Genomic DNA, 22,115 nt, shown 5'->3' with positions numbered 1-22,115 from the left:
CTCTACTATATATATATATATATATATAGTGAACACGAGATCTAGAGGTCACGGGTTTGATTCCTTGCATTCATGGGCAGATGTGGTGTCCTTGGTAAAGACACTTAACAACACAACTTTCCTCACTCCACCCAGGTATAAAATGGGTACTTGACAGCCGTTGGGGAGGCGGTGGAAGGAGAGGGATGGGCTCTGCCTTCCAATACTTTGTCCTAGACACAGTGGATCAACAACCTACTGTCTCTATGGCCTGAAAAAGGCTATGGGACTACCTTTTTTACATACATGTAGCACCAACATTTTTTACATTCTACATCTTAAAAAAATTTTTTTTTATTATAATATTACTATGTCAATGTATCAAGAGACTTCACATCCTTTACTGTTAGTAATAGTACTGTAGTTAACTTCTAGTACATATCCTTATCATATGACATTTATGTGTTCATCCTTAACAGATCTGCATCAAGGGTTTCAAAACCATTTTTGAGATCACCTGAACAGTGTTTTTCAGTTCAGACAGTTCTCTCCTTGTAGGTAACTGTCCGAACTGAAAAACACTTGTACTGTTCAGTACTGTTCAGGTGATCTCAAAATGGTTTCAAAACCCTCGATGCAGATCTGTTAAGCCATTAGAACCTGGGCTTGAGAGGTCTTGATGGCAGTTCCCTTTTTGCAAAATTCCCCTCGAGTCTGGAATATGTACCTTCGACCAGCTGCTGACGTCACATCAAAGTGACTTAAGCTTTGGGTCGTAGCAACTTCAGACGGTCCAGAGAAATGGACGAAAGCTTGTTGGTAAGCACTTTCCCCCTCGTGTACAGTTATAGCATGCATTTAAGTCTACATGATGTACACATCCTTTCAAGCAATGCTTGAATTTCTCTGAGCAAATGGTTTAGACTCACCTGCAATGGTTCTCGAATGACAGGATGATTGGCCAATCGGAGGTTTTGAATGCACTTTCTGCAATGGCCTCCACAACATCCTGGAGGTGCACAGTTCATAGTTGGTCAGACCACAGCGCAGTTTACGTTCTAAACTAAGAACTAAAATCTTACTTGAGACTTGGCATTATCTTACATGTAGGTAGGAATGACAACTGAGCAGAAGCACTGAGCAGTGCACAGCTCTGTCTTAAACTTATAGCATCCATGAATGGCTATCCTGTCCAGTAAAGTCATTCAAAAAATAACTTAAGCCAAAGGATGGCAATGTTCAGCGCCAAGGACAGATCCACCCTTTCTTTCCTTCCATGCAGCATATACAGTACACAGTTTTGTACCTGCTAGTTATTTACACCAATGTCATGGAGATTCTTTAATGTACAGTATAGCAATTTCACTTTTATCTACCAATTGTGCATCTTATTATATATCATTTGCTCCTCAATGGAGGGACTAAGGTCTAGATATGTATCTTTATGGAGTCCCTACTAACAAGCTACATACATTGTAACTGTAAACCGTAAAGCTTTTGTGGTGGTTTTATGGTTTTGTTTTCGTGGCTTTCGCGGTGGCCAGTCCTCCAACTCTGTCCTGCCACTTGCTACATAATGTACCTCAACACCACAGGGCATCTGCAACAGTACCAGTTACCATGGTGACAGATGTCTGGTCGAGATCACTGACCTTACGTATTTGGAGAAGAAGAAGAAACAGAACAAAAACATGGCCATACACAAACAAACAGATCCACCTGTAGTGTATTAGTCTGAGATTAAAGTTTTTATTTCAAAGAATGATGTAATACTTTTGTAGATTGTTAAGCCACCTTATATGTTGCTGTTATGTTCTTTGTAATAGCCACTGGCTAGTTTACCTGCCCTGGCTGTGAGGGTCAAAGAGCCAAACCGATAAATAAATAAATCCACCTTAAAGAGCACGTCTGTGCACATGGTGTAGCCGTGAGTGATGATGGGTTCTTGTTTTCTAAACAGGTAACGTAAAACCACTGCAAGAGTTTCACGAATAAACAAGAACAATTATGTTTTCCATCAAGAAGGCAAACTGTGGGGTCGTGTGGTGTGACGGCAGAGCGTCCCAGGTTCATACCCTGCCATGTCACCGATCTTGTACCCTTGGGAAAGGCACTTGACACGACTTTCCTGGATGGAGGCCAGGCGAACCCCATGATCTCGCATTAGCCACAAAAGGCAGCAGAATCATCAGCTGGTTGAAGACGGCTGCTTCCAAATGAAAGAAACAAGAAGAAGAACAAACAACCAAAAGTAAATCCACCTTAAAGAGCACGTCTGTGCACATGGTGTAGCCGTGAGTGATGATGGGTTCGTTGTCGTTTCCGTCCCAGCAGTCCAGCTCCACACATCGGCAGCCGGCCAGCAGGGCCTGTCTGTAGATCTCCACGGACGCCTTCCCCGTGAACTGGTGGCCTGATGCAAGAGATAAATTCAAAATGAGAAGTTGCGGGTCTTTCATGCAACTATGTATGGTGCACAGGGCGGCACCCGTCCCTGTTTCTGCAGCCATTGGGCCACTGTTGTAATGTTTGTACACATAGGTACATTGGGCCACACTGTGGTGTCTGTAGATCTTCACGGACACCTTCCCTGTGAACTGGTGGCCTGATGCAAAAGGTAAATGCAAAGTCAGAAGCTAAGGCCCAGAAACAGGGATGGGTGCCACCCTATGCACCACATGCACCTATATATGGTGCATAGGTCAGCACCCATCCCTGTTTCTGTAGCCATTGGGCCACTGTTGTGTGGTCTGTATATAGGGTTTGGTGCGTAACTACATGTAGCTTTGGCTTGGGACGTCTTTTCAGATAGGATGGAAAGCTGGACGCCCTGTGTTTGAGGAGTGCAGGGGTCCTTCCTTCCCAGTGTGAGTGGTTCAAACCTTACAATCTCTTTTCATTATGGAAATTGTGTAATGTCAATCCTTCCTCAAATGTAGCAAATCTCAATAGATAGATAAATAAAAAATGTTCTGTATCTGTAAAGTCTAGTGTCTATAACTGTTTAGGATTTTGATCGGCCATTTCTAATCCTGATGAAGGCAACAGTGAAAATTTGATCCTTGTGTACCTTTGTATTTTGTGTTGGAATAAGGTTCAGAATTGCACATGAGGCCATGTTGATTTGATTATATGGATGACATCCGCGCGCGCATGAATTTTCAGCCGTTTCCAAAAAAAAAGAAGTTTTCAACCATACTGTAAATCGTACAAAACAGATGCAAAATGAGCAAAAATATACCATAAGTTACAAAAAAATTAATAAAAACTATACCAATGTCGTAGAATGCCAAAATCAAACGAAAAAAGACGAAATTGTAAAGAAATGAACTTGAAGACTAGATTATTCGCCAAACCATATTCTGTGCCATTTGCTCAACCCTCATGACCACATAGATTTCATAATAGAAAAGTTAACTTTTTTTTTGCAAATTTTTTTTTTATTCGCACGCGCGCATCAGTTTTGGAGCTCCCGGAGGATGTCATCCATATAATCAAATCAACATGGCCTGATGTGCTATAAACAATGTCCCCACCTGTGAGGTATGTGTTGTGGGAGGAGTTGATGAAGTAGTGGCTCAGGGACTGCGTCATGTCGTCGCTCAGGTCGAACTTGACCGGGTCGACCATGGTGTTCTCATCACTCATCAGATAACGGTACAGCCCGTCCACCGACAGGTGACCTGGCAGGGTCAAGGAGCAAAGGTCAGGGTTTAAAACGGGTATTACCATTAATAATACAATTATTTTGCAGGGCTCAACAAAGTATTTTTTTGCGTCATGTCGTCGCTCAGGTCGAACTTGACCGGGTCCACCATGGTGTTCTCATCACTCATCAGGTAACGGTAGAGCCCGTCCACCGACAGGTGACCTGGCAGGGTCAAGGAGCAAGGGTCAGGGATCAAAAATGGAGAATTCCAAACAATATATTTGGAGGGATAAAAATATTTTTTTTGCGTCATGTCGTCGCTCAGGTCGAACTTGACCGGGTCGACCATGGGTGATTCAAAATCATCACTCATCAGATAACGGTAGAGTCCGTCCACCGACAGGTGACCTGGCAGGGTCAAGGAGCAAAGGTCAGGGTTTAAAACGGATATTAGCATTAATAATACAATTATTTTTCAGGGCTCAACAAAGTATTTTTTTGCGTTATGTCGTCGCTCAGGTCGAACTTGACCAGGTCGACCATGGTGTTCTCGTCACTCATCAGATAACGGTAGAGCCTGTCCACCGACAGGTGACCTGGCAGGGTCAAGGAGCAAAGGTCAGGGGTAAAAAAAAAGATTGCCAGCTCTAAGATTTGTGGTGTGGACTTGTCCAGCGTGGTATTTTACCCAGAAATGTGCCTGATATTCTATGCCTCAATAGGTTAGGGTTAGGATCAGGCAGTATCTGGTGCAGTTGCCTGCACCAGGGCATGTGTGCAGAAAAAAGAATTTCAAGCCCTGCACTGCCATGATTGGGCATCACAATTTCATGTTTCAGGAGATTAATTTTGAATTTGCTGGATAGTAATACTATACTATAGTAATACTATAGTAATAGAATAGTAATACTATACTATACTATTACTAATAGCATATTTTTAGTACTATATGAAGTAGATTTTATCAAATTCTACAACACAGAAATTTGCACAATCATAAATAAAAGGCACATATTTTGATTGTGAACATGCTGACTTAGAAACAGTATTCCACTGACTGGATATAATACAATTAAAGCCCTTTGTATGATTGCATGACACAATATATACAGTGAGAAACAGATGGGTTCGGTTCCTTCGCTCCAGTTGTGACAGGTTACCGTCTAATCTTATGTCAATCGATGTCTTTTGATCTAATCTCAGAATAAAATGCAAATTGATAGGATCCAATGACCCTGCATGAGGCAGGCGCTACCACTGCGCTGCACCGTCGAGTAATGAGATTGAGTGGCACAATCTCATTACGAGGAAGCAAAACATGCAAAATTGAAACCCCGATAACTTTCAATTGGTGAGGGAGAGATTACATCAAGATACAGTGTCTTGAATACTAAGTGCTAATTCCGTGTTGCAAGGATCTGATTTCATTGATTTCCAACCACTCTGCACATCGTAGAGCTCAGTGGCAGGATACAACAGTCAAGTGACTAATAAGCCTTCAACTTGATTGTCATGGTTTGTGAAGCAAAGAGTGACTATAGAATGAATCCATACTTGCCTACTCACAATAGAATAATTATCTACATTATATTGTTTTATCAATTATTCTTATATTCATAGCCTTATACATGGGTTGTCACAATTATGCATATGGGTATATCTTGTTCAAGTCCTTGGGATGAAAGACATTTTTGACATTCATACAGTAACCTAATACTGACATCTCACGTAACCTGTATGCAGATTTGGGCAGGAGGGTTCATGGTGCTTTTTAAACTGTCAATTGTTTTCTTAGGCCACACCAATTTAATTTGTTGGTTCTCGGATTTTGTCAGAAAAAACATGAAGCGACAGGGCGAAAAAAAATAAAAATAAAAACAGGTCTAGGCATCCTATTATAGGCTTAAATGCTACAAAATGAGCCATGAAGTCAACACAAAAGGCTGGGTTAAAATTTAAACATTGAATTTTGAACTTTTAATCAAATCACTGCAATGATAGATGGGAAAACTGTAACAAGTAGGAAGAAAAGGACTTTCCTCAACTGTTGGGGGCAAAATATGAGCATTTTTCAGTTGATTCAGGACCAGAATCAAATTTATTTTTTTTGCAAATCAGAAAAAAACGAAGAGGCGAATCCGAGAACCAACAAATTAAATTGGTGTGGCCTAACCTGTATGCAGATTTGGGCAGGAAGGTTCATGATGCTTTTTAAACTGTCAATTGTTTTCTTATTAAGAATCATTTTGAGTCCTATATGATGGGGGTACTTCTTTTATAAAAAGATATTTGCTCTCAACGAACAATCTTCCTTATTCCAGCCATCACGGATTCACAAGTGACTTTTGTTACCATATATACATTATGTATCTGGGACAAATGCAAGAAATAACCGATTGAAAGTCCCTACTAAAGTATAGTACCTAGAACTAAAATGACCCAAAGTACATTAGACCTAAATACCTTGTCAAAGCATAACCAGGTTGAATGCACCACAGCCTTGCTAGTGGCAATCTACATTTTAAGTTCTGCATACCATCTAGTATTTGGATCAGGAAGGGAGTACATGTTGTAGCTTTAATGGAATGACATATTTCGAGCACTGGCTTTCAGAGAAATAGTCTGAAAAGAATCCCATACTTTCCATTCAAATTAAAACCAAAATTGTGTTGTTAAGATCATACTATTAGGCTTAACTCTTTAGGCTTAACTGTGAGAAATTAAAACTGGAAAATCTTTAACAGAAAAAACTTAGAATTTCTTTAATTCTAGATTTCTTGCTAAATTTTAACACCTGCAATATTTCACTGAAAAAAACATATATAAAAAAAGTTTCTCCAAGTCATATTCACATAAAAAAGGTAGGACGTTAAAAAAAATGTACCGTTCAAATGCACATAAATCAATGCAATAAAAATACTGTGCTGATGACAGCCACTCGACAGAGTAAGGCGAGTCTTGAAATGAAAACACTAGGGCGTGCCCTGACTACATATCGGCTTCTCTGTCCAGTCATTTATTCACTGTGACACTCACTTGGATTGATCTGAATATGGCCAGATAACTGACATAATGATGTCAATAACACTCTGGAGGGCAGGCGAGGGGCAGTAAACTCATTAGTATTACTTAGGCCACACCATTTTAATTTCTTGGTTAACGGATTCGCCGCTTCATTTTTTTCTGATTTACAAATAAAAATAAAAATCCAGAATCAACTGCAAAATGCTTATATTTTTTGCCCTGAACAGTTGAAAACAGACGTTTTCATCCTAGTTGTTACAGTTATTCCATCTTTCAATGCAATGGTATCATTAAAAGTTCAAAATTCATTGTTTAAATATTGAACCAGCCTGGTGTGTTGACTTCATGGCTCCTATCGTACCATTTTGGGCCATAATAGGATGCCTAGGCTTGTTTTTATTTTTATTTTTTTTCGCCCGCCCGCTCTATTATTTTTCTAGAAAAATCCGTTAACCAAGAAATTAAATTGGTGTGGCCTTATGGCAAGGTTCCTAGCAACTAAGCATATCATTTGTAACCTATTTCAGCATGCTTGAGGATGGTGTTGGAGGTTGATAGCCATTAAAATATAATTTCCAGAATCTGAGGTTTAAGAAAATCTTGCACAGGGCAGTAAACTCATTAGTATTACTTATGGCAAGGTTCCTAGCAACTAAGCATATCATTTGTGACCTACTTCAGCATGCTTGAGGATGGTGTTGGAGGTTGATAGCCATTGAATATAATTTCCAGAATCTGAGGTTTAAGAAAATCTTGCACAGGGCAGTAAACTCATTAGTATTACTTATGGTGAGGTTCCTAACAACTATTAAATTTTAGTAAGCATATGATTTGTATCCTGTTTGGGATCAGCACACTTGAGGTGTTGGAGGTTGATCGCCATTAAAATATAATTTCCACAACCTGAGGTTTAAGAAAAGCTTGTTACATACAAATGTTATTTTTCTAAATTTATTAATTGATTGTGCAGCTAGCAAAAGACTAAGGGCTAGCTTTTGTCTGATTTTGGTGGAAAGAGGGATCTAGAAAGGTAATATTTGAAAGCACAATAATGCAAAATGTTTAATGCTTAAAATGGTCTAGCCTAACTCCTGCTCTGTTTATTCTTACTCTCCAACTCTGTCGCCCCACTAGCTACCTAATGTGATCCAACACCACAGGGTATCTTTTTTATGGGTTCACCACAAAGTGGTGAAACCATATTGCTTTTTCTCATGATTCTCCTCCTTCTTCTTCTCCTCCTGCCATTTCTTTAAATGGATTCAGCTTCTTCATTTGGGGGCCTAAGGACCTGAAATTTGGTATGGAGGTACAGTAGGCAAATACCCCCAGGCGTTTTTTTTAATTTTTGTGATACAGGCTTTTAGAATGGTTTTATTTGAGTTTTTTGGCTGTGTTATAGCAAATGTATTACTGAGTTAGTGTGCAGTGTTACCAGATTTGGGCATGAGTCATCACAATGGAATGCAGGGCATCAACCAATAGGCATGCAGCTTTCCTCTATTCTCCTTGCTGATTGGCTGTTGGAATTTAACAGGCTTAACTTAATTAATACCTGCACAGAGCCATTCCATACTGACAGTATGTCTGTATTCAAGTGTTTTGGTAGGTATTTTAAGCTTTCCTGCTCCAGCATTGGAATGCGGGGCATGAACGATTCTTTTTTTCTTGAAAATCAACAGTTTGCATTATGCAATTAAAAATCCTAACCAATAATGTAGGGAATAGCTATCCAACTGTTGTAGTCTTAGTTGTATGTTACTTCATACTATAGTTATATCAATGTAAAGCATTGTTTTCCCTTGTGTTTCTCATTCTTTCCCTGCCATGTCGTAAAATGTGGTGAAGCCATTGCTGTATTTGCTCCAAAGCAAATGTCGGCCTTTCTAGTTTTTTTTTTAAATCCTTTATTTCTACATAACAAAGTATATACAATAGTTGTGCAAATATAACAGTCAGGTAAATAGAAGCCTTGTTGGCATGTTCTAACACTGTCATTTCTGTGCATAACTTGTTTCTTACAAAGGGAGATTAAAAAAAGACTAACTTAGGGATATATTACTATATTATAGAGAAGTGACCACACCTTCATAAGAACACAAACAAAAGCATATAGACATGTTCGTAACACAAACTTCAACGTTCTGTAAATAACTTGGGTTGAGATAAAAGCTCTCTCTCCACAACTATTAAAATAAAGATTGAGGCACTGTGAAACCACAGGGTATCTGCTGCCACTCAAGTTACTATAGTGACAGCAGTGTGGTCCAGGTCATTGACCTTATGTGTTTGACTGCAAAGGTAAACGTAAGGAAAACACACACTGCTAGCATACCTTTGTTTGCATACGACTTGTTTGGTTCATATCTGCTGATGATGTCGAGGGCCTTCTTGTTGTCGGCGTAAGGGTAGAGAATTTCGTTGAGTCGAGGGTCGCGCTGACCCTTGTTCAGAAAATCAACAACTTGTTCCATGGTGAGGTATGGCTTCTTGGTACCCCTGAATAACAACATGAAAATTTATCAATTTAAGTGTACTTTGATTCTCAGATTATTTCAGAAAAAATATGAAGCGACAGTGAAAAAAAAGGGAATATTAAAAACAGATCTACCAGTAGACATTCTATGATAGCCTGAAATGCTATGATAGGAGCCATGTAATCAACATACCAGGCTTGTTTGTAGTTCACACACTGAATTTCAATCTTTTATTCAAACCAATGCACAGATAGACGGAAAACTGTTACAACTCTGAAGAGAAGGGACTTCCTTCAATTCATGTTGGGGCCAAAATATGAGCATTTCAGAGTTGATTCAGAGGCTGAATTTTTTTTCTAAATCAGGAAAAAATTAAGCAGGCAAGAAATAGAATTGGTGTGGCCTTATTATACTAAAAAGGCAACACTTGCAAAGCAAATGCATAATGTTTACTACCTTCATATGGTCTAGCCTAACAAACTTCTGTTCTGTTATTCTTACTCAAACACATTAATATATATAAAAAGCCCTCCAATATCACCCTCCTGCCACTTGCTAATGTAACCCAACACCTCAGGGTGTCTGCTACAGCACGGGTTCATATCTACTTGGTTTGAAATTCAGTATCACGGCTAACTCAACGTGACATGACGAGATTCATTACATAGATGGAGATTCTGAAGCTTTAATCTGCTTAGGTCTCCTAAGGCCACACCAATTTAATTTGTTGGTTCTCGGATTTTTTCAGAAAAAATAAGAAGCGACAGGGCGAAAAAAATAAAAATAAAAACAGGTCTAGGCATCCTATTATAGGCTTAAATGCTATGGAATGAGCCATGAAGTCAACACAAAAGGCTGGGTTAAAATTTAAACATTGAATTTTGAACTTTTAATCAAACCACTGCAATGATAGATGGGAAAACTGTAACAACTAGGAAGAAAAGGACTTTCCTCAACTGTTGGGGGCAAAACATGAGCATTTTTCAGTTGATTCAGATTTTTTTGCAAATCAGAAAAAAACGAAGAGGCGAATCCGAGAACCAACAAATTAAATTGGTGTGGCCTTAAGATGGAGATTCTGAAGCTTTAATCTGCTTAGGTCTCCTGAGCAACCTTAGTCTGTGGAGGGAATGTGTTAATTTCCTCAAATATGTTGAATCCCTTTGCCACAACCAAACAGAGTACGTGCATCATCATTAGACAGCTTTAAATGACTCTTACAGTTAGACATGCAAAAATTAGGTGCAACACTTCGTTAAGTGTAATATAATAGCTACTGCCGTCCTACAAGCTGGTTTGTTATGCTGAAGGGCGGTTATATCGGCTATACAGATCTGATACAGAAACACTGGTGTGTTATGCCGAAGGGCAGTTATACTGGCTATACAGATACAGATACAGAAGCTGGTGTGTTACGCCGAAGGGCAGTTATAACGGCTATAGAGATACAGAGGCAACACTCACACTTCCGCAAACACCTTGTCCAGCTCTGGTCGAGGGCAAACCTTCCTCACAATTGTGACAAAGTCCTCAAAGAAGAACTTTTCCACGTTGATAATGTCATTCTGGAAAAGAGAGGGAACATGGCTAAACAAAAAAGGATGTATATTAAGCACTTCTATCNCAACAAACAAAAGCATATAGACATGTTCGTAACACAAACTTCAATGTTCTGTAAATAACTTGGGTTGAGATGAAAGCTCTCTCTCCACAACTATTAAAATAAAGATTGAGGCACTGTGAAACCACAGGGAATCTGCTGCCACTCAAGTTACTATAGTGACAGCAGTGTGGTCCAGGTCATTGACCTTATGTGTTTGACTGCAAAGGTAAACGTAAGGAAAACACACACTGCTAGCATACCTTTGTTTGCATACGACTTGTTTGGTTCATATCTGCTGATGATGTCGAGGGCCTTCTTGTTGTCAGCGTAAGGGTAGAGAATTTCGTTGAGTCGAGGGTCGCGCTGGCCCTTGTTCAGAAAATCAACAACTTGTTCCATGGTGAGGTATGGCTTCTTGGTACCCCTGAATAACAACATGAAAATTTATCAATTTAAGTGTACTTTGATTCTCAGATTATTTCAGAAGGGAATATTAAAAACAGATCTACCAGTAGGCATTCTATGATAGCCTGAAATGCTATGATAGGAGCCATGTAGTCAACATACCAGGCTTGTTTGTAGTTCAAACACTGAATTTCAATCTTTTAATCAAACCAATGCACCCTGCCTACCTGCCTAAATGCACAGATAGATGGAAAACTGTTACAACTCTGAAGAGAAGGGACTTCCTTCAACTGTTGGGGCCAAAATATGAGCATTTCAGAGTTGATTCAGAGGCTAAAATTTTTTTTTTCTAAATCAGGAAAAAATTACGCGGAAAAGAAATTGAATTGGTATGGCCTTATTATACTAAAAAGGCAACACTACCTTCATATGGTCTAGCCTAACAAACTTCTGTTCTGTTATTCTTACTCAAACACATTAATATATATAAAAAGCCCTCCAATATCACCCTCCTGCCACTTGCTAATGTAACCCAACACCTCAGGGTGTCTGCTACAGCACGGGTTCATATCTACTTGGTTTGAAATTCAGTACCACGGCTAACTCAACGTGACATGACGAGATTCATTACATTAAGATGGAGATTCTGAAGCTTTAATCTGCTTAGGTCTCCTAAGCAACCTTAGTCTGTGGAGGGAATGTGTTAATTTCCTCAAATATGTTGAATCCCTTTGCCACAACCAAACAGAGTATGTGCATCATCATTAGACAGCTTTAAATGACTCTTACAGTTAGACATGCAAAAATTAGGTGCAACAGTTCATTCAGTGTAATATAATAGCTACTGTCGTGCCACAAGCTGGTTTGTTATGCTGAAGGGCGGCTATATTGGCTATACAGATCTGATACAGAAACTGGTTTGTTATGCTGAAGGGCAGTTATACTGGCTATCCAGATACAGATACAGAAGCTGGTGTGTTACGCAGAAGGGCAGTTATAACGGCTATAGAGATACAGAAGAAACACTCACACTTCTGCAAACACCTTGTCCAGCTCTGGTCGAGGGCAAACCTTCCTCACAATTGTGACAAAGTCCTCAAAGAAGAACTTTTCCACGTTGATAATGTCATTCTGGAAAAGAGAGGGAACATGGCTAAACAAAAAAGGATGTATATTAAGCACTTCTATCTGTACTACCATAGGACAGTCATGGATAAGCTTGACCCTATGGACAAGCTGGTTTGTTATGCTGAAGGGCGGCTATATTGGCTATACAGATCTGATACAGAAACTGGTGTGTTGTGCCAAAGGGCAGTTATACTGGCTACTGTGACAAAGTCCTCAAAGAAGAACTTTTCCACGTTGATAATGTCATTCTGGAAAAGAGAGGGAACATGGCTAAACAAAAAAGGATGTAAATTTCACTTCTATCTGTACTACCATAGGACAGACATAAAACACTGCACTTTGTTAATTAAGCTACTTTGACATAATCATTTAGAATTAGGGGGCTCTTCTAGCCGTCCAACTAGCCATGACAACCGCCTTTCCACGTCTTAAATGTTTTTTCCATCACCCTTGGTAGTTACAGTTAAAGTGCCTCCCCGCGTTTAGTGATGCATAGGGCGGCGCCCATCTCCATTTTCAATAGCCCTGGGCCACACAACAATCACTACAGCGGGGGGCTTTTCCGCTGGTAGTGGTGTGTGTTTAACTCCCATACTCTTTCCCAAATGCTGAGTGCTAAGCAGAGAAAGAAGTATGTACCATTTTTAAAGTCTTTGGTTTGACTCGGCCGGGGATCGAACTCACGACCTGCCCAATGCAAGGTGAGCACTCTTCCCACTTGGCCATTGCACCGGTCACAATCTAGTCCTTCGCAGATTAAGACTGTTGAGTGTCCTTATTCATGACACAAGCATTAAGCAACCTGTCCAAGAAGGCCCCTTTACCTCGGTCTCCTGGGTGGCCTTCTTGTGCAGGTTTGACTGTATTCCATGCATTATGTGGGGTCGTGTGGCGCAGCGGTAGCGCTTTCGGCTCAGGACCTAGAGGTCCTGGGTTCGATCCCCACCCACGTCACCGATCTTGCGCCCTTGGGAAAGGCACTTTACACGACTTACCTCACTTTACTCGGGTGAAAATGAGTACCTAGCCTCGGTTAGGGACGTCCCTCGGATAGGACGTTAAATGGAGGTCCCGTGTTTGGGAAGAGTCATACCCCGCGCACGTAAAAAAAACCACCACTCCTTTCGAAAAAGAGTAGGGGCATGCCCCGGTGTGCGATGGTACAAAACTAATACTGTCTGGGAGTTGGTGATTCACTACAAATCACCCGGATGGAGGCCTGGCGAACCCCATCGCGTACTAGCCACAAAAGGCAGCAGAATCTTCAGCTAGTTGAAGGAGGCTGCCTCAAATGAAAGAAGAAGATGTACTCACCTTCCCCGTGGGTAGAGCACAGGAAGCCAGGGCTCCCTCCACTCTCTTTCTCTCCTCTTTGGATGTAGAGAACAACTTGATCACACTGAAATTATAGATCCATATTGAACTTAGAGATACAAAACAAACAGCAAAAAGCGAACATTTCTCTATCGCACCATTAATCTATGGAACACCCTGCCACCCAGTATCAAAACACTGACCAGTCCACATCAATTCAAAAAGGCCATCCACCAGTTGTACATATATTATTAAGTTAAATTGTATATATTATGTTAAGTCATGATCATTTTGTTTAACCTGTGTATAATTTGTGATGATTATGTATGTTCATTCTCTTTTATTTTGTTGTCAGTATGTTCATTAAAAATATGTTTTGAACCCTGGAAGATTAGTCCTCATGGACTTAAGGGTATCGAAATAAACAAAGAAGAGATCTTGCTCTGCATTGTTCCTGGGCGGGATGCCCCATATGAGGTTTGGCCCAGTACAGAATAGATGTAGAATCTGATGTGTAAAAGCAAATAAATGACTATAACTTAGAGTCATTTTAATGCGTTAAGCATGTGCAGGATGAAAACTGTGAAGAAGTCTAGTGGCGTATGTTACGTAGATTCCCAATGTCATTTTTATATGATTGTGAAGTCTGTGACTCTGTTGTCTGTATTGTTTCGTCTTGTGTTGTCGGAATCCAGGAAGATTAGTCGCACAAAAATTTCTGCGACTAATGGATATCCTAATAAAGTATCAAGTATCAAGTATCTATTCATTTCTCAAGCTAACAGACATCTAGCATATGGCAGTCGTCCCTCAGTAAGACATCTGGAGCAGCATAGTTCCTGTTTAGAACTTATTCAGCCTGTCACAGTTCTAAACTGGAACTATGTGGCTCCAGATGTCTTTATAATACTGAGGGATGACTGCAGTGTGAAAGCTGTCGGCTAGCTTTAGGACTGAATCCACAGTATGGCAAATACATGGCTCATACCACAATTCAATTCATTTATTTATTTTAAATATTAATTACAGCTCAGGCCAATTTGGCCTGCTTTTCAGGTAATCCTGGATACACATAAAAATACACACAACAAATACACAGTACATAAACAATTACTAAATACAACATCTTAAAAAAACATCAACTGGATCAGGTCCTGCTCCTACTTGAAGACATATAGATAATAAAGTCCAGACAAGGTAATTGTCACATATACAATGCATCCAAAGCATGTTCTTATGAATTAATTAGTTTTCAGAAATACTTACTTTTTAACAGGCAGCTTTCCCTCCTTAGTTAGGTCTTTGACTATCAGCTTGGCATACCTGGGATGGTGTTGATTAAAAGGTAAACTAAGGCCACACCAATTTAATTTCTTGGTTAACGGATTTTTCTACAAAAATAATGGAGCGGGCGGGCGAAAAAAAAATAAAAATAAAAACATGCCTAGGCATCCTATTATGGCCCAAAATGGTACGATAGGAGCCATGAAGTCAACACACCAGGCTGGTTCAAAATTTAAACAATGAATTTTGAACTTTTAATGATACCATTGCATTGAAAGATGGAATAACTGTAACAACTAGGAAGAAAAGGACTGTTTTCAACTGTTCAGGGCAAAATGTGAGCATTTTTCAGTTAATTCTGAATTTTTATCTTAATTTCCAAATCAGAAAAAAATGAAGCGGGCGAATCCATTAACCAAGAAATTAAATTGGTGTGGCCTAAACTATTATTATTAAAAGGACACTTTATGGATGCATCACTTTTTCAACATACTCTAAATATTAATAGATTAAATAATGTAACAGTTGCTAGCATTCATGGGATACAAACTTTGTGGAAATGAGGTAGCATTACGACATGAAGTTATGAGAAGAATCATTAGCGTCCTCTCTTACTTTTTATATGCAGAAAGTCTGATAACAATACATCATTATTGAGAGAGCTCATCAATTAATTTTGATAGTACTAGACACAAAAACGTGATGTCTTTTGCTGTATAATTTGCTAAATCTACATGTTGTTCAGACTTGGCCACACTTATAGTTAGGCCATGTTGATTTGATTATATGGATGACATCCTCCGGGAGCCCCAAAACTGATGCGCGCGTGCGAATAAAAAAAACGTTTTGCAAAAAAAAAAAAGTTGTTTTCATTATGAAATCTACGTGGTCATGAGGGTTGAGCAAATGGCATAGAATATGGTTTGGCGAATAATCTCATTTCTTTACAATTTCGTCTTTTTTCGTTTGATTTTGGCATTCTACGACATAGGTATAGTTTTTATTAATTTTTTTTGGTAACTTATGGTATATTTTTGCTCATTTTGCAACTGTTTTGTACGATTTACAGTATGATTGAAAACTTTTTTTTTTTGGAAACGGCCGAAAATTCATGCGCGCGCGGATGTCATCCATATAATCAAATCAACATGGCCTTATACGATATACTCACACTTTCTTGAGGTTCTGCATGGGGGAGGCATTCAGAGCCAGGACGTTGGTGGCTATCTTCAGCAGGGAGTCTGTCCATAACTACAGACAGGTAGAAACAAAACACAAGGTGAATCTCAATTTATTAATCTATAAATTTATTTATTTATCTTAAGGCGGCTGGGTAACCCCATTCAGCCTACGCTGGCTGCTTTCTAAGGGGGCTCAGCTTGTTATAGGACAATGTTACTTACAGTAAAACAAAAGTACATTACATACAGTGAACATGCGTCCAATGCGTTGAAAACAAAATCATAATTCAATACTCAACATCCTTGCCGGTCCATGGTCAAAACACAAAAGTTCAGGAGTGGAGGTCAGAGATCAGAGCTCATAGGAGATTGCTATCAAATAATAGGATTGTTACTTACATCACAGGTGGAATACACTGAATGTAGGAGATTAAATTTAAAAATGCAGTACAGCACATATGAATGTAAGCTTTCAATGACATTTTTCATTATAACTCGCTGTCTTTTATCTGGTAGAAAAATGTAGCCTCAGAAGTCATGGTTATATTGGATGCACAACAGTCATTTGTTGTTTCTTCAATTTTTTTTTAAATCTCAGAACCATCTGCTGTTTCTATGTGTAGCCTTAGGAACATATTCTAAATACCAAGGGTTTTGCAGTAATCGTATCATTTTTGCCATTTGTGTTTACACAAACATTACTCAGTAATTAATGGTAAGGCCACACCAATTTAATTTGTTGGTTCTCGGATTCGCCTCTTCATTTTTTTCTGATTTGAAAAAAAAAAATGATTCTGGTTCTGAATCAACTAAAAAATGCTCATATTTTGCCCCCAACAGTTGAGGAAATTCCTTTTCTTCCTAGTTGTTACAGTTTTTTCCATCTATCAATGCAGTGGTTTAGATTAAAAAGTTCAAAATTTATAACTTCAAATTTTTAACCCAGCCTTTTTTGTTGACTTCATGGCTCATATTGTAGCATTTGGGGCTATAATAGGATGCCTAGATCTGTTTTTATTTTATTTTTTTTCGCCCTGTCGCTTCATATTTTTTCTGAAAAAATCCGAGAACCAACAAATTAAATTGGTGTAGCCTTAGGACAAAAAGTACATGTAAGTAATTTTGTCCTGATTGAAAGTTGATATTCTGGGTCATCTGAACACATGCTCCTCTGAGGATGATTATTACACGAATTTCAAATCTTCTGCAACATATTGGAAAACAACTGCCAACAACTTCACATCAACAAATACATGACTGTATTATAACCAATAGTCTTCAGGGCTAATGTTAGCAATGGACATATACATCTAGTAGTATCATCATGGCAAAACCTCTATAAGTCTTACAGTCGCAATGGACCTATACCATTATTACGTCACAGTTTGTTTACCTGTTCTAAAGAACATTCTAGAACGGTCAGTTAAAGAATAAAGATCATTTCAAAGTTTTCAAAGTCAGTTATGTCTGATTTTTACTGTGTCTAGTTTTGTTGACACAGCATTACATGCCGCACGGGTGATTTAGTTGTGACATTAGACGAAAGTAGTACTGTATTAAAAGCCTTATATTAGGCTAAGGCTACACAAACACACACCGTGCTACGCACCCCTGTACAATATAAAAGTCGATTGACCGGCATTCATTGCGGTAAACAAACTGTGATGTAATAATGGTATAGGTCCATTGAAGTGGATACCAGGTCTGTGAAACCTCTCACAGATTCCCTTTGATTGTCAATTATTGTGGATTACCAGTACTGTGCACTAATCACACATTTTCTTATCTTACAAGCGTGTGTTATAAATAGAGCACACAAGCATTCCTCCTCACTTTGAATTAACATCTGGTGCATGCGAAAGTACAGACTGAGAAGTGACATAATTTCAAAGTGCATTTACCGGTAGTAACTGTCACGCATGCCTGTACTTGAAACAGTGCAGAAATGTCTGGGGCATGCATCAGTGGCTCTCTTTGCATCATTCACTCTGCCTCCATGGCGCTTGTTCCAGGAAGAACACATCATGTGTTCTCTCATTCATGTCAGTTGGTCCACAATGAATGACTCCCCTGCTAATTCCAAAGTGGACCCTTGGCTAAGTGCAATCCTGTGTGGTTTATGTTTTTGTGCTATCTGACTATTGTTGACGCTTGTTGCATGCATGTAAGACATTTGTTTGATTAACCTGCCAATATTGTCCTCAAAGCACTCTACAAAAGTTACAACCTTTTAGATCAGTTATCAGACGGAAAATTGCAAACATTGAATTGTTGCTTCACAGTCTTGAAACAAGACACTGTGAAGCAACAATGCAATTTTTTTTCTGTCAACTGGTCTAGAGCATTGTTTTATCGTAGCACCAAATTGTATGTATTACCAAACAACATTCATCATTCAAAGACAATTCAAACTTTACTCCTGGAAAGATTAAGTCAAGTTCTTTCAGATGTTTCGACTGACATCCATCGCTCTTCTCCAGCATCACTTGAAACATATCCAGAAGTAATCTCCATACCTTATCCAGTTTAGTAGACATTGAATTGTCTTTAAATATTGTTAACCCGGATGTCTAAACTTCATCATTAAAACAACGTTCATCATCCATGAAGCAAATTACCGATAACTACTTTAAGCCAGTTTCCAACTGACCTTAGCAACCCCCTCAGAGTTACAGACAAAGATGACTTCAAAGTCAATGTGAGCAAACCTAACGACTTTCAGGACTCATTAAGAAAACTAACAACAACTCAACTTCAAGCCAGTTGCCAACTACCTTTTTTGGTCTGTATCACTTTTATTTACAAGAAAAGAACAAAGAAATATAAAGACACTAAATACATGTGGGTGTACAACCAAACCAAGCAAAAAACTAACTGACCTTAGCGACGCCCTAATGAGTCATGAAACAACTTTCATGACTCATTAAGAAAACTAACAATAACTATATAATATAAAATTTGAGTAAGTCCAATCCCTTGTGTTGTAAATTGCAGTTTAAACTACTTCTGTTTACAACTCTACACTTTAACTTTAAGCTCAGTGAGTTTTTGACTGACCTTAGCGACGCCCTCGGAGTTGGAGACAAAGTTGATGAAGCTGATATTGACCATGTCCGGCCCGTACACCACCGTGACTGTCTTGTTCTCCACAGGGATGTCCGGGGGGCCAAACTGCACCATCTCCTTTAGCTTGTCCTGCAAGAGAAATATAATGAGAAATCTATTGCAAATACATGCCTGAGGGCAAACGTGTTACTTTGAGTACCAACCGGATTTTGGCTCCCAACGCTCGGAAAAAAATGATTTGCGGACTGAGCCAAAATATGGATGATACCCAGGATACAAACATGTATGAAAAAAAGAAAATTCAATGATATAAGAAGCTATGTCTAACAGTATACTACATTCTACAACATATACGTGGTACTAGTTTTGCTGGGTTTGACTTCTTCTTTTGAGGCCTGCCTACCTGCCTATGTGCTTTTGAGGCAGTGGAAGACAAATTTACCCCCTTCTGCTATAATATGTGGGTTCTTTGATTTTAGTAGTAAAATTGTGTTCTTGTGGTAGAGAATAACGGGAAAGTAAGGGAGCATTTTGGATACAATAGTAAATAATTGGTTTCTGATATTGTCATAAAATGAACAATTAAAGACTGAAATATCTGATAATCCTTAACCTTCAGCCTGCTAAGGTAGCCTTCTGGCAACAAGTTTGTATTGGTACCATATCAGGCATCAGGGAGAAGGTTAAGGGTTACAGTCTGATGCAGATGGGACGATGATGTCTGTTTTAAGTTTTACTTTGCATATTGCATCAGAACTGACATTTTTTACTTACCTAGTTCAAACTTTTGTGTTTTAGTAGCCATAAATTGTATATAATTTTTGTATATCAGACTACATTTTGTGTTGTATCTTCTGCTGACAATAAAAATCATTTGATGAATGCATAAAAGTTGGCATACTTTAAAATCATTCAGGACAAGTTGATAGGTGAATTGTGAATGTGTAATTTCTTGATGGGATACCAAAAGTTTTTTGTCATGTTTTGCATAATTGTAGAACACACTGGGAAGTATAAAGATGCACTATTAGACTAAACACAGTCCATTATGACATGCTTTGTTGTCTCCACAGTTAGCATTGACAGAAATATAATTACTAGATGCTGGCATTAACAATAACACTTTCTTTGGCATAAGCCAGGCATTCATATGAATAACATAGATTAGTAGATTCTGAAGGTATTTTGGACAAAGCATTAAATAATATTCTGTGGCTTTGTGCACAAGTTTTATGGTCATGATTTGTTTGTTGAACATGCTTTTGAATAGTGTCTAAACATATTTCTGGCAAATACTTTCAGAGGTTTCAAAATAAAGGAAATGCATATAAATGCCTCCATTTCCTATACACAGACAAAAGCAAACATTGAAGAGTTATAACTCATGCTGGTAACACAATGCAATTCATCCTAAACTACCAAGACTGAGAGTTTCTATACTATCCGAGGGTGTATCCTTATTAATTGTGTAATATTAAGTTGTCTGGTCACCAAGGTGGCCCATGCACTGTTGACAGCGTATATATATACTACTCTCATCTAGATCATTCACTAAACTCGCTGAAGCAAAAATGCATCCGCATCTTGTCATCCTTGTTATTTGATACATGCTGGACATGCAGGCTACAGTACTCTTGCATTGTTACATTGTATACTCTTGCATTGCTACATCAGGTACTCTTGCATTGCTACATCGTGTTCTACATACTGCTTGCTAGAAGCCAGTCAGAGATGTAGCGAGGTGAGACATACTCACTTTGGGCAGATTTGCCAGGTACTTATGCATGCAAAAAAACATACAGCGTTAGTAGTTATCCTTGGAACTGTGTAGGCCTATATTGCAAGCATGACTCTTATGTAACAACTTTGTTGTAAAACAACTATCATTCCATGGTTGGACAAATAGTGGTTGAACATGCAGGTGAGATTTGTGGCTGGACAAAGCAACTACAGATATGCACATAGGGACCAGAGTGGGTACAAAATGTACATGAACGCAGGAACAAGTTTTGAAGGAAACAAATATTATACAACCAACATTTGCTTCCTTAATGTACATGGGAGATAATTCACGTACATGGGAGGACAATGACCTTATAATGTTTGGAACATTGAATTTTGAACCTTTACTTTTTATCTGTTTTATGCATGAGTTAAGAACAAATAGTTTTTACAATGATCAATCAATATAAATACCAAACCAAAAATCAGCCAAACCAAACAGATATACTGGTTAGTTCCAACATCACGAAGCATGTATATGTGTGAGTGAGTGTACAGAGCATCACAGAAACATCACACACAAGTGGGCACAACTCCATACATACATGATACAGAGAAGGTGTGGCAGTCTTGGGGCCATAGTGTGCATCTTGTGGTGCAATCGTTGTGTTCTCTTTGAGAATCACAGGGCATTTTACAACTGTTACAGTAGGATGGTTGAAAACAAGACAGACATAGGAGCAGGAAGGCAAGCACAGAAGTAGGGCAAGACATGATACTGAATTTAAAAGGCTTAGACCATGCCATCAAAGAACATTGGAACAGTGGTATTATTTATAATGATGTTTGCTACCATGCAAGAAACTGTGGCGAGGAAAATCTCTGTCAGGTTCTTCTCGCATTGCCAGTAGAATCTACTAGTACTTGTTGCCCCCAAAGACACATGCAGTGTAAGTACATGTTAAGTACCAGCTGTGGTAAGGTTTGGATCATTCTGCATCAAGTTAGAGGTACCAGAATGTTGTGTATTAAAACATTGTTGAAGATGTCAAAGAGCACCGCAGGATTTTGTGCTAAACATGCATGTGTTATCATCATCATCAGAGGACATCAAAAGTCACCTCAAGAAGCAGCATGGGTTATATAATAATAAATATAGCAAGGAGACTAGCCTTAAGCTTGCTAGACCTGGCTCGCAGTAAGTAAAGGAGGTGCAGCAGTCAAAGAAAGAAAGGAAGAGAGAGAGAGACAGACATACAACGTAGGGAGACGCTATGGAAAAG

At 38.9% G+C, this 22,115-nt stretch overlaps 1 protein-coding gene across 1 annotated transcript in view; it reads right to left on the bottom strand.

Moving 5' to 3' along the window:
- The window catches only part of LOC109487913 (1-phosphatidylinositol 4,5-bisphosphate phosphodiesterase beta-1-like), a 70,764-nt gene extending 49,864 nt beyond the window's left edge, over positions 1 to 20,900 (bottom strand). Inside the window, exons 1-11 of the mRNA XM_019792015.1 lie at positions 20,867 to 20,900; positions 19,102 to 19,239; positions 16,035 to 16,114; positions 14,846 to 14,902; positions 13,580 to 13,664; positions 12,168 to 12,268; positions 10,993 to 11,156; positions 3,516 to 3,662; positions 2,241 to 2,392; positions 909 to 988; positions 707 to 716 (exon numbers count right to left, since the gene is read on the bottom strand). Coding sequence (XP_019647574.1) covers positions 707 to 716; positions 909 to 988; positions 2,241 to 2,392; positions 3,516 to 3,662; positions 10,993 to 11,156; positions 12,168 to 12,268; positions 13,580 to 13,664; positions 14,846 to 14,902; positions 16,035 to 16,114; positions 19,102 to 19,239; positions 20,867 to 20,896 — 1,044 coding nt within the window. The 5' untranslated portion in view covers positions 20,897 to 20,900. The remainder of the gene's footprint in view (positions 1 to 706; positions 717 to 908; positions 989 to 2,240; positions 2,393 to 3,515; positions 3,663 to 10,992; positions 11,157 to 12,167; positions 12,269 to 13,579; positions 13,665 to 14,845; positions 14,903 to 16,034; positions 16,115 to 19,101; positions 19,240 to 20,866) is intronic.
- Positions 20,901 to 22,115: the final 1,215 nt, after the last annotated feature.

The sequence above is a fragment of the Branchiostoma belcheri genome, unplaced genomic scaffold (assembly GCF_001625305.1).
Source record: "Branchiostoma belcheri isolate BF01 breed outbred unplaced genomic scaffold, Haploidv18h27 scaffold90, whole genome shotgun sequence".
NCBI lineage: Eukaryota > Metazoa > Chordata > Leptocardii > Amphioxiformes > Branchiostomatidae > Branchiostoma > Branchiostoma belcheri.
This window is presented reverse-complemented; position numbering and strand designations above follow the sequence as displayed.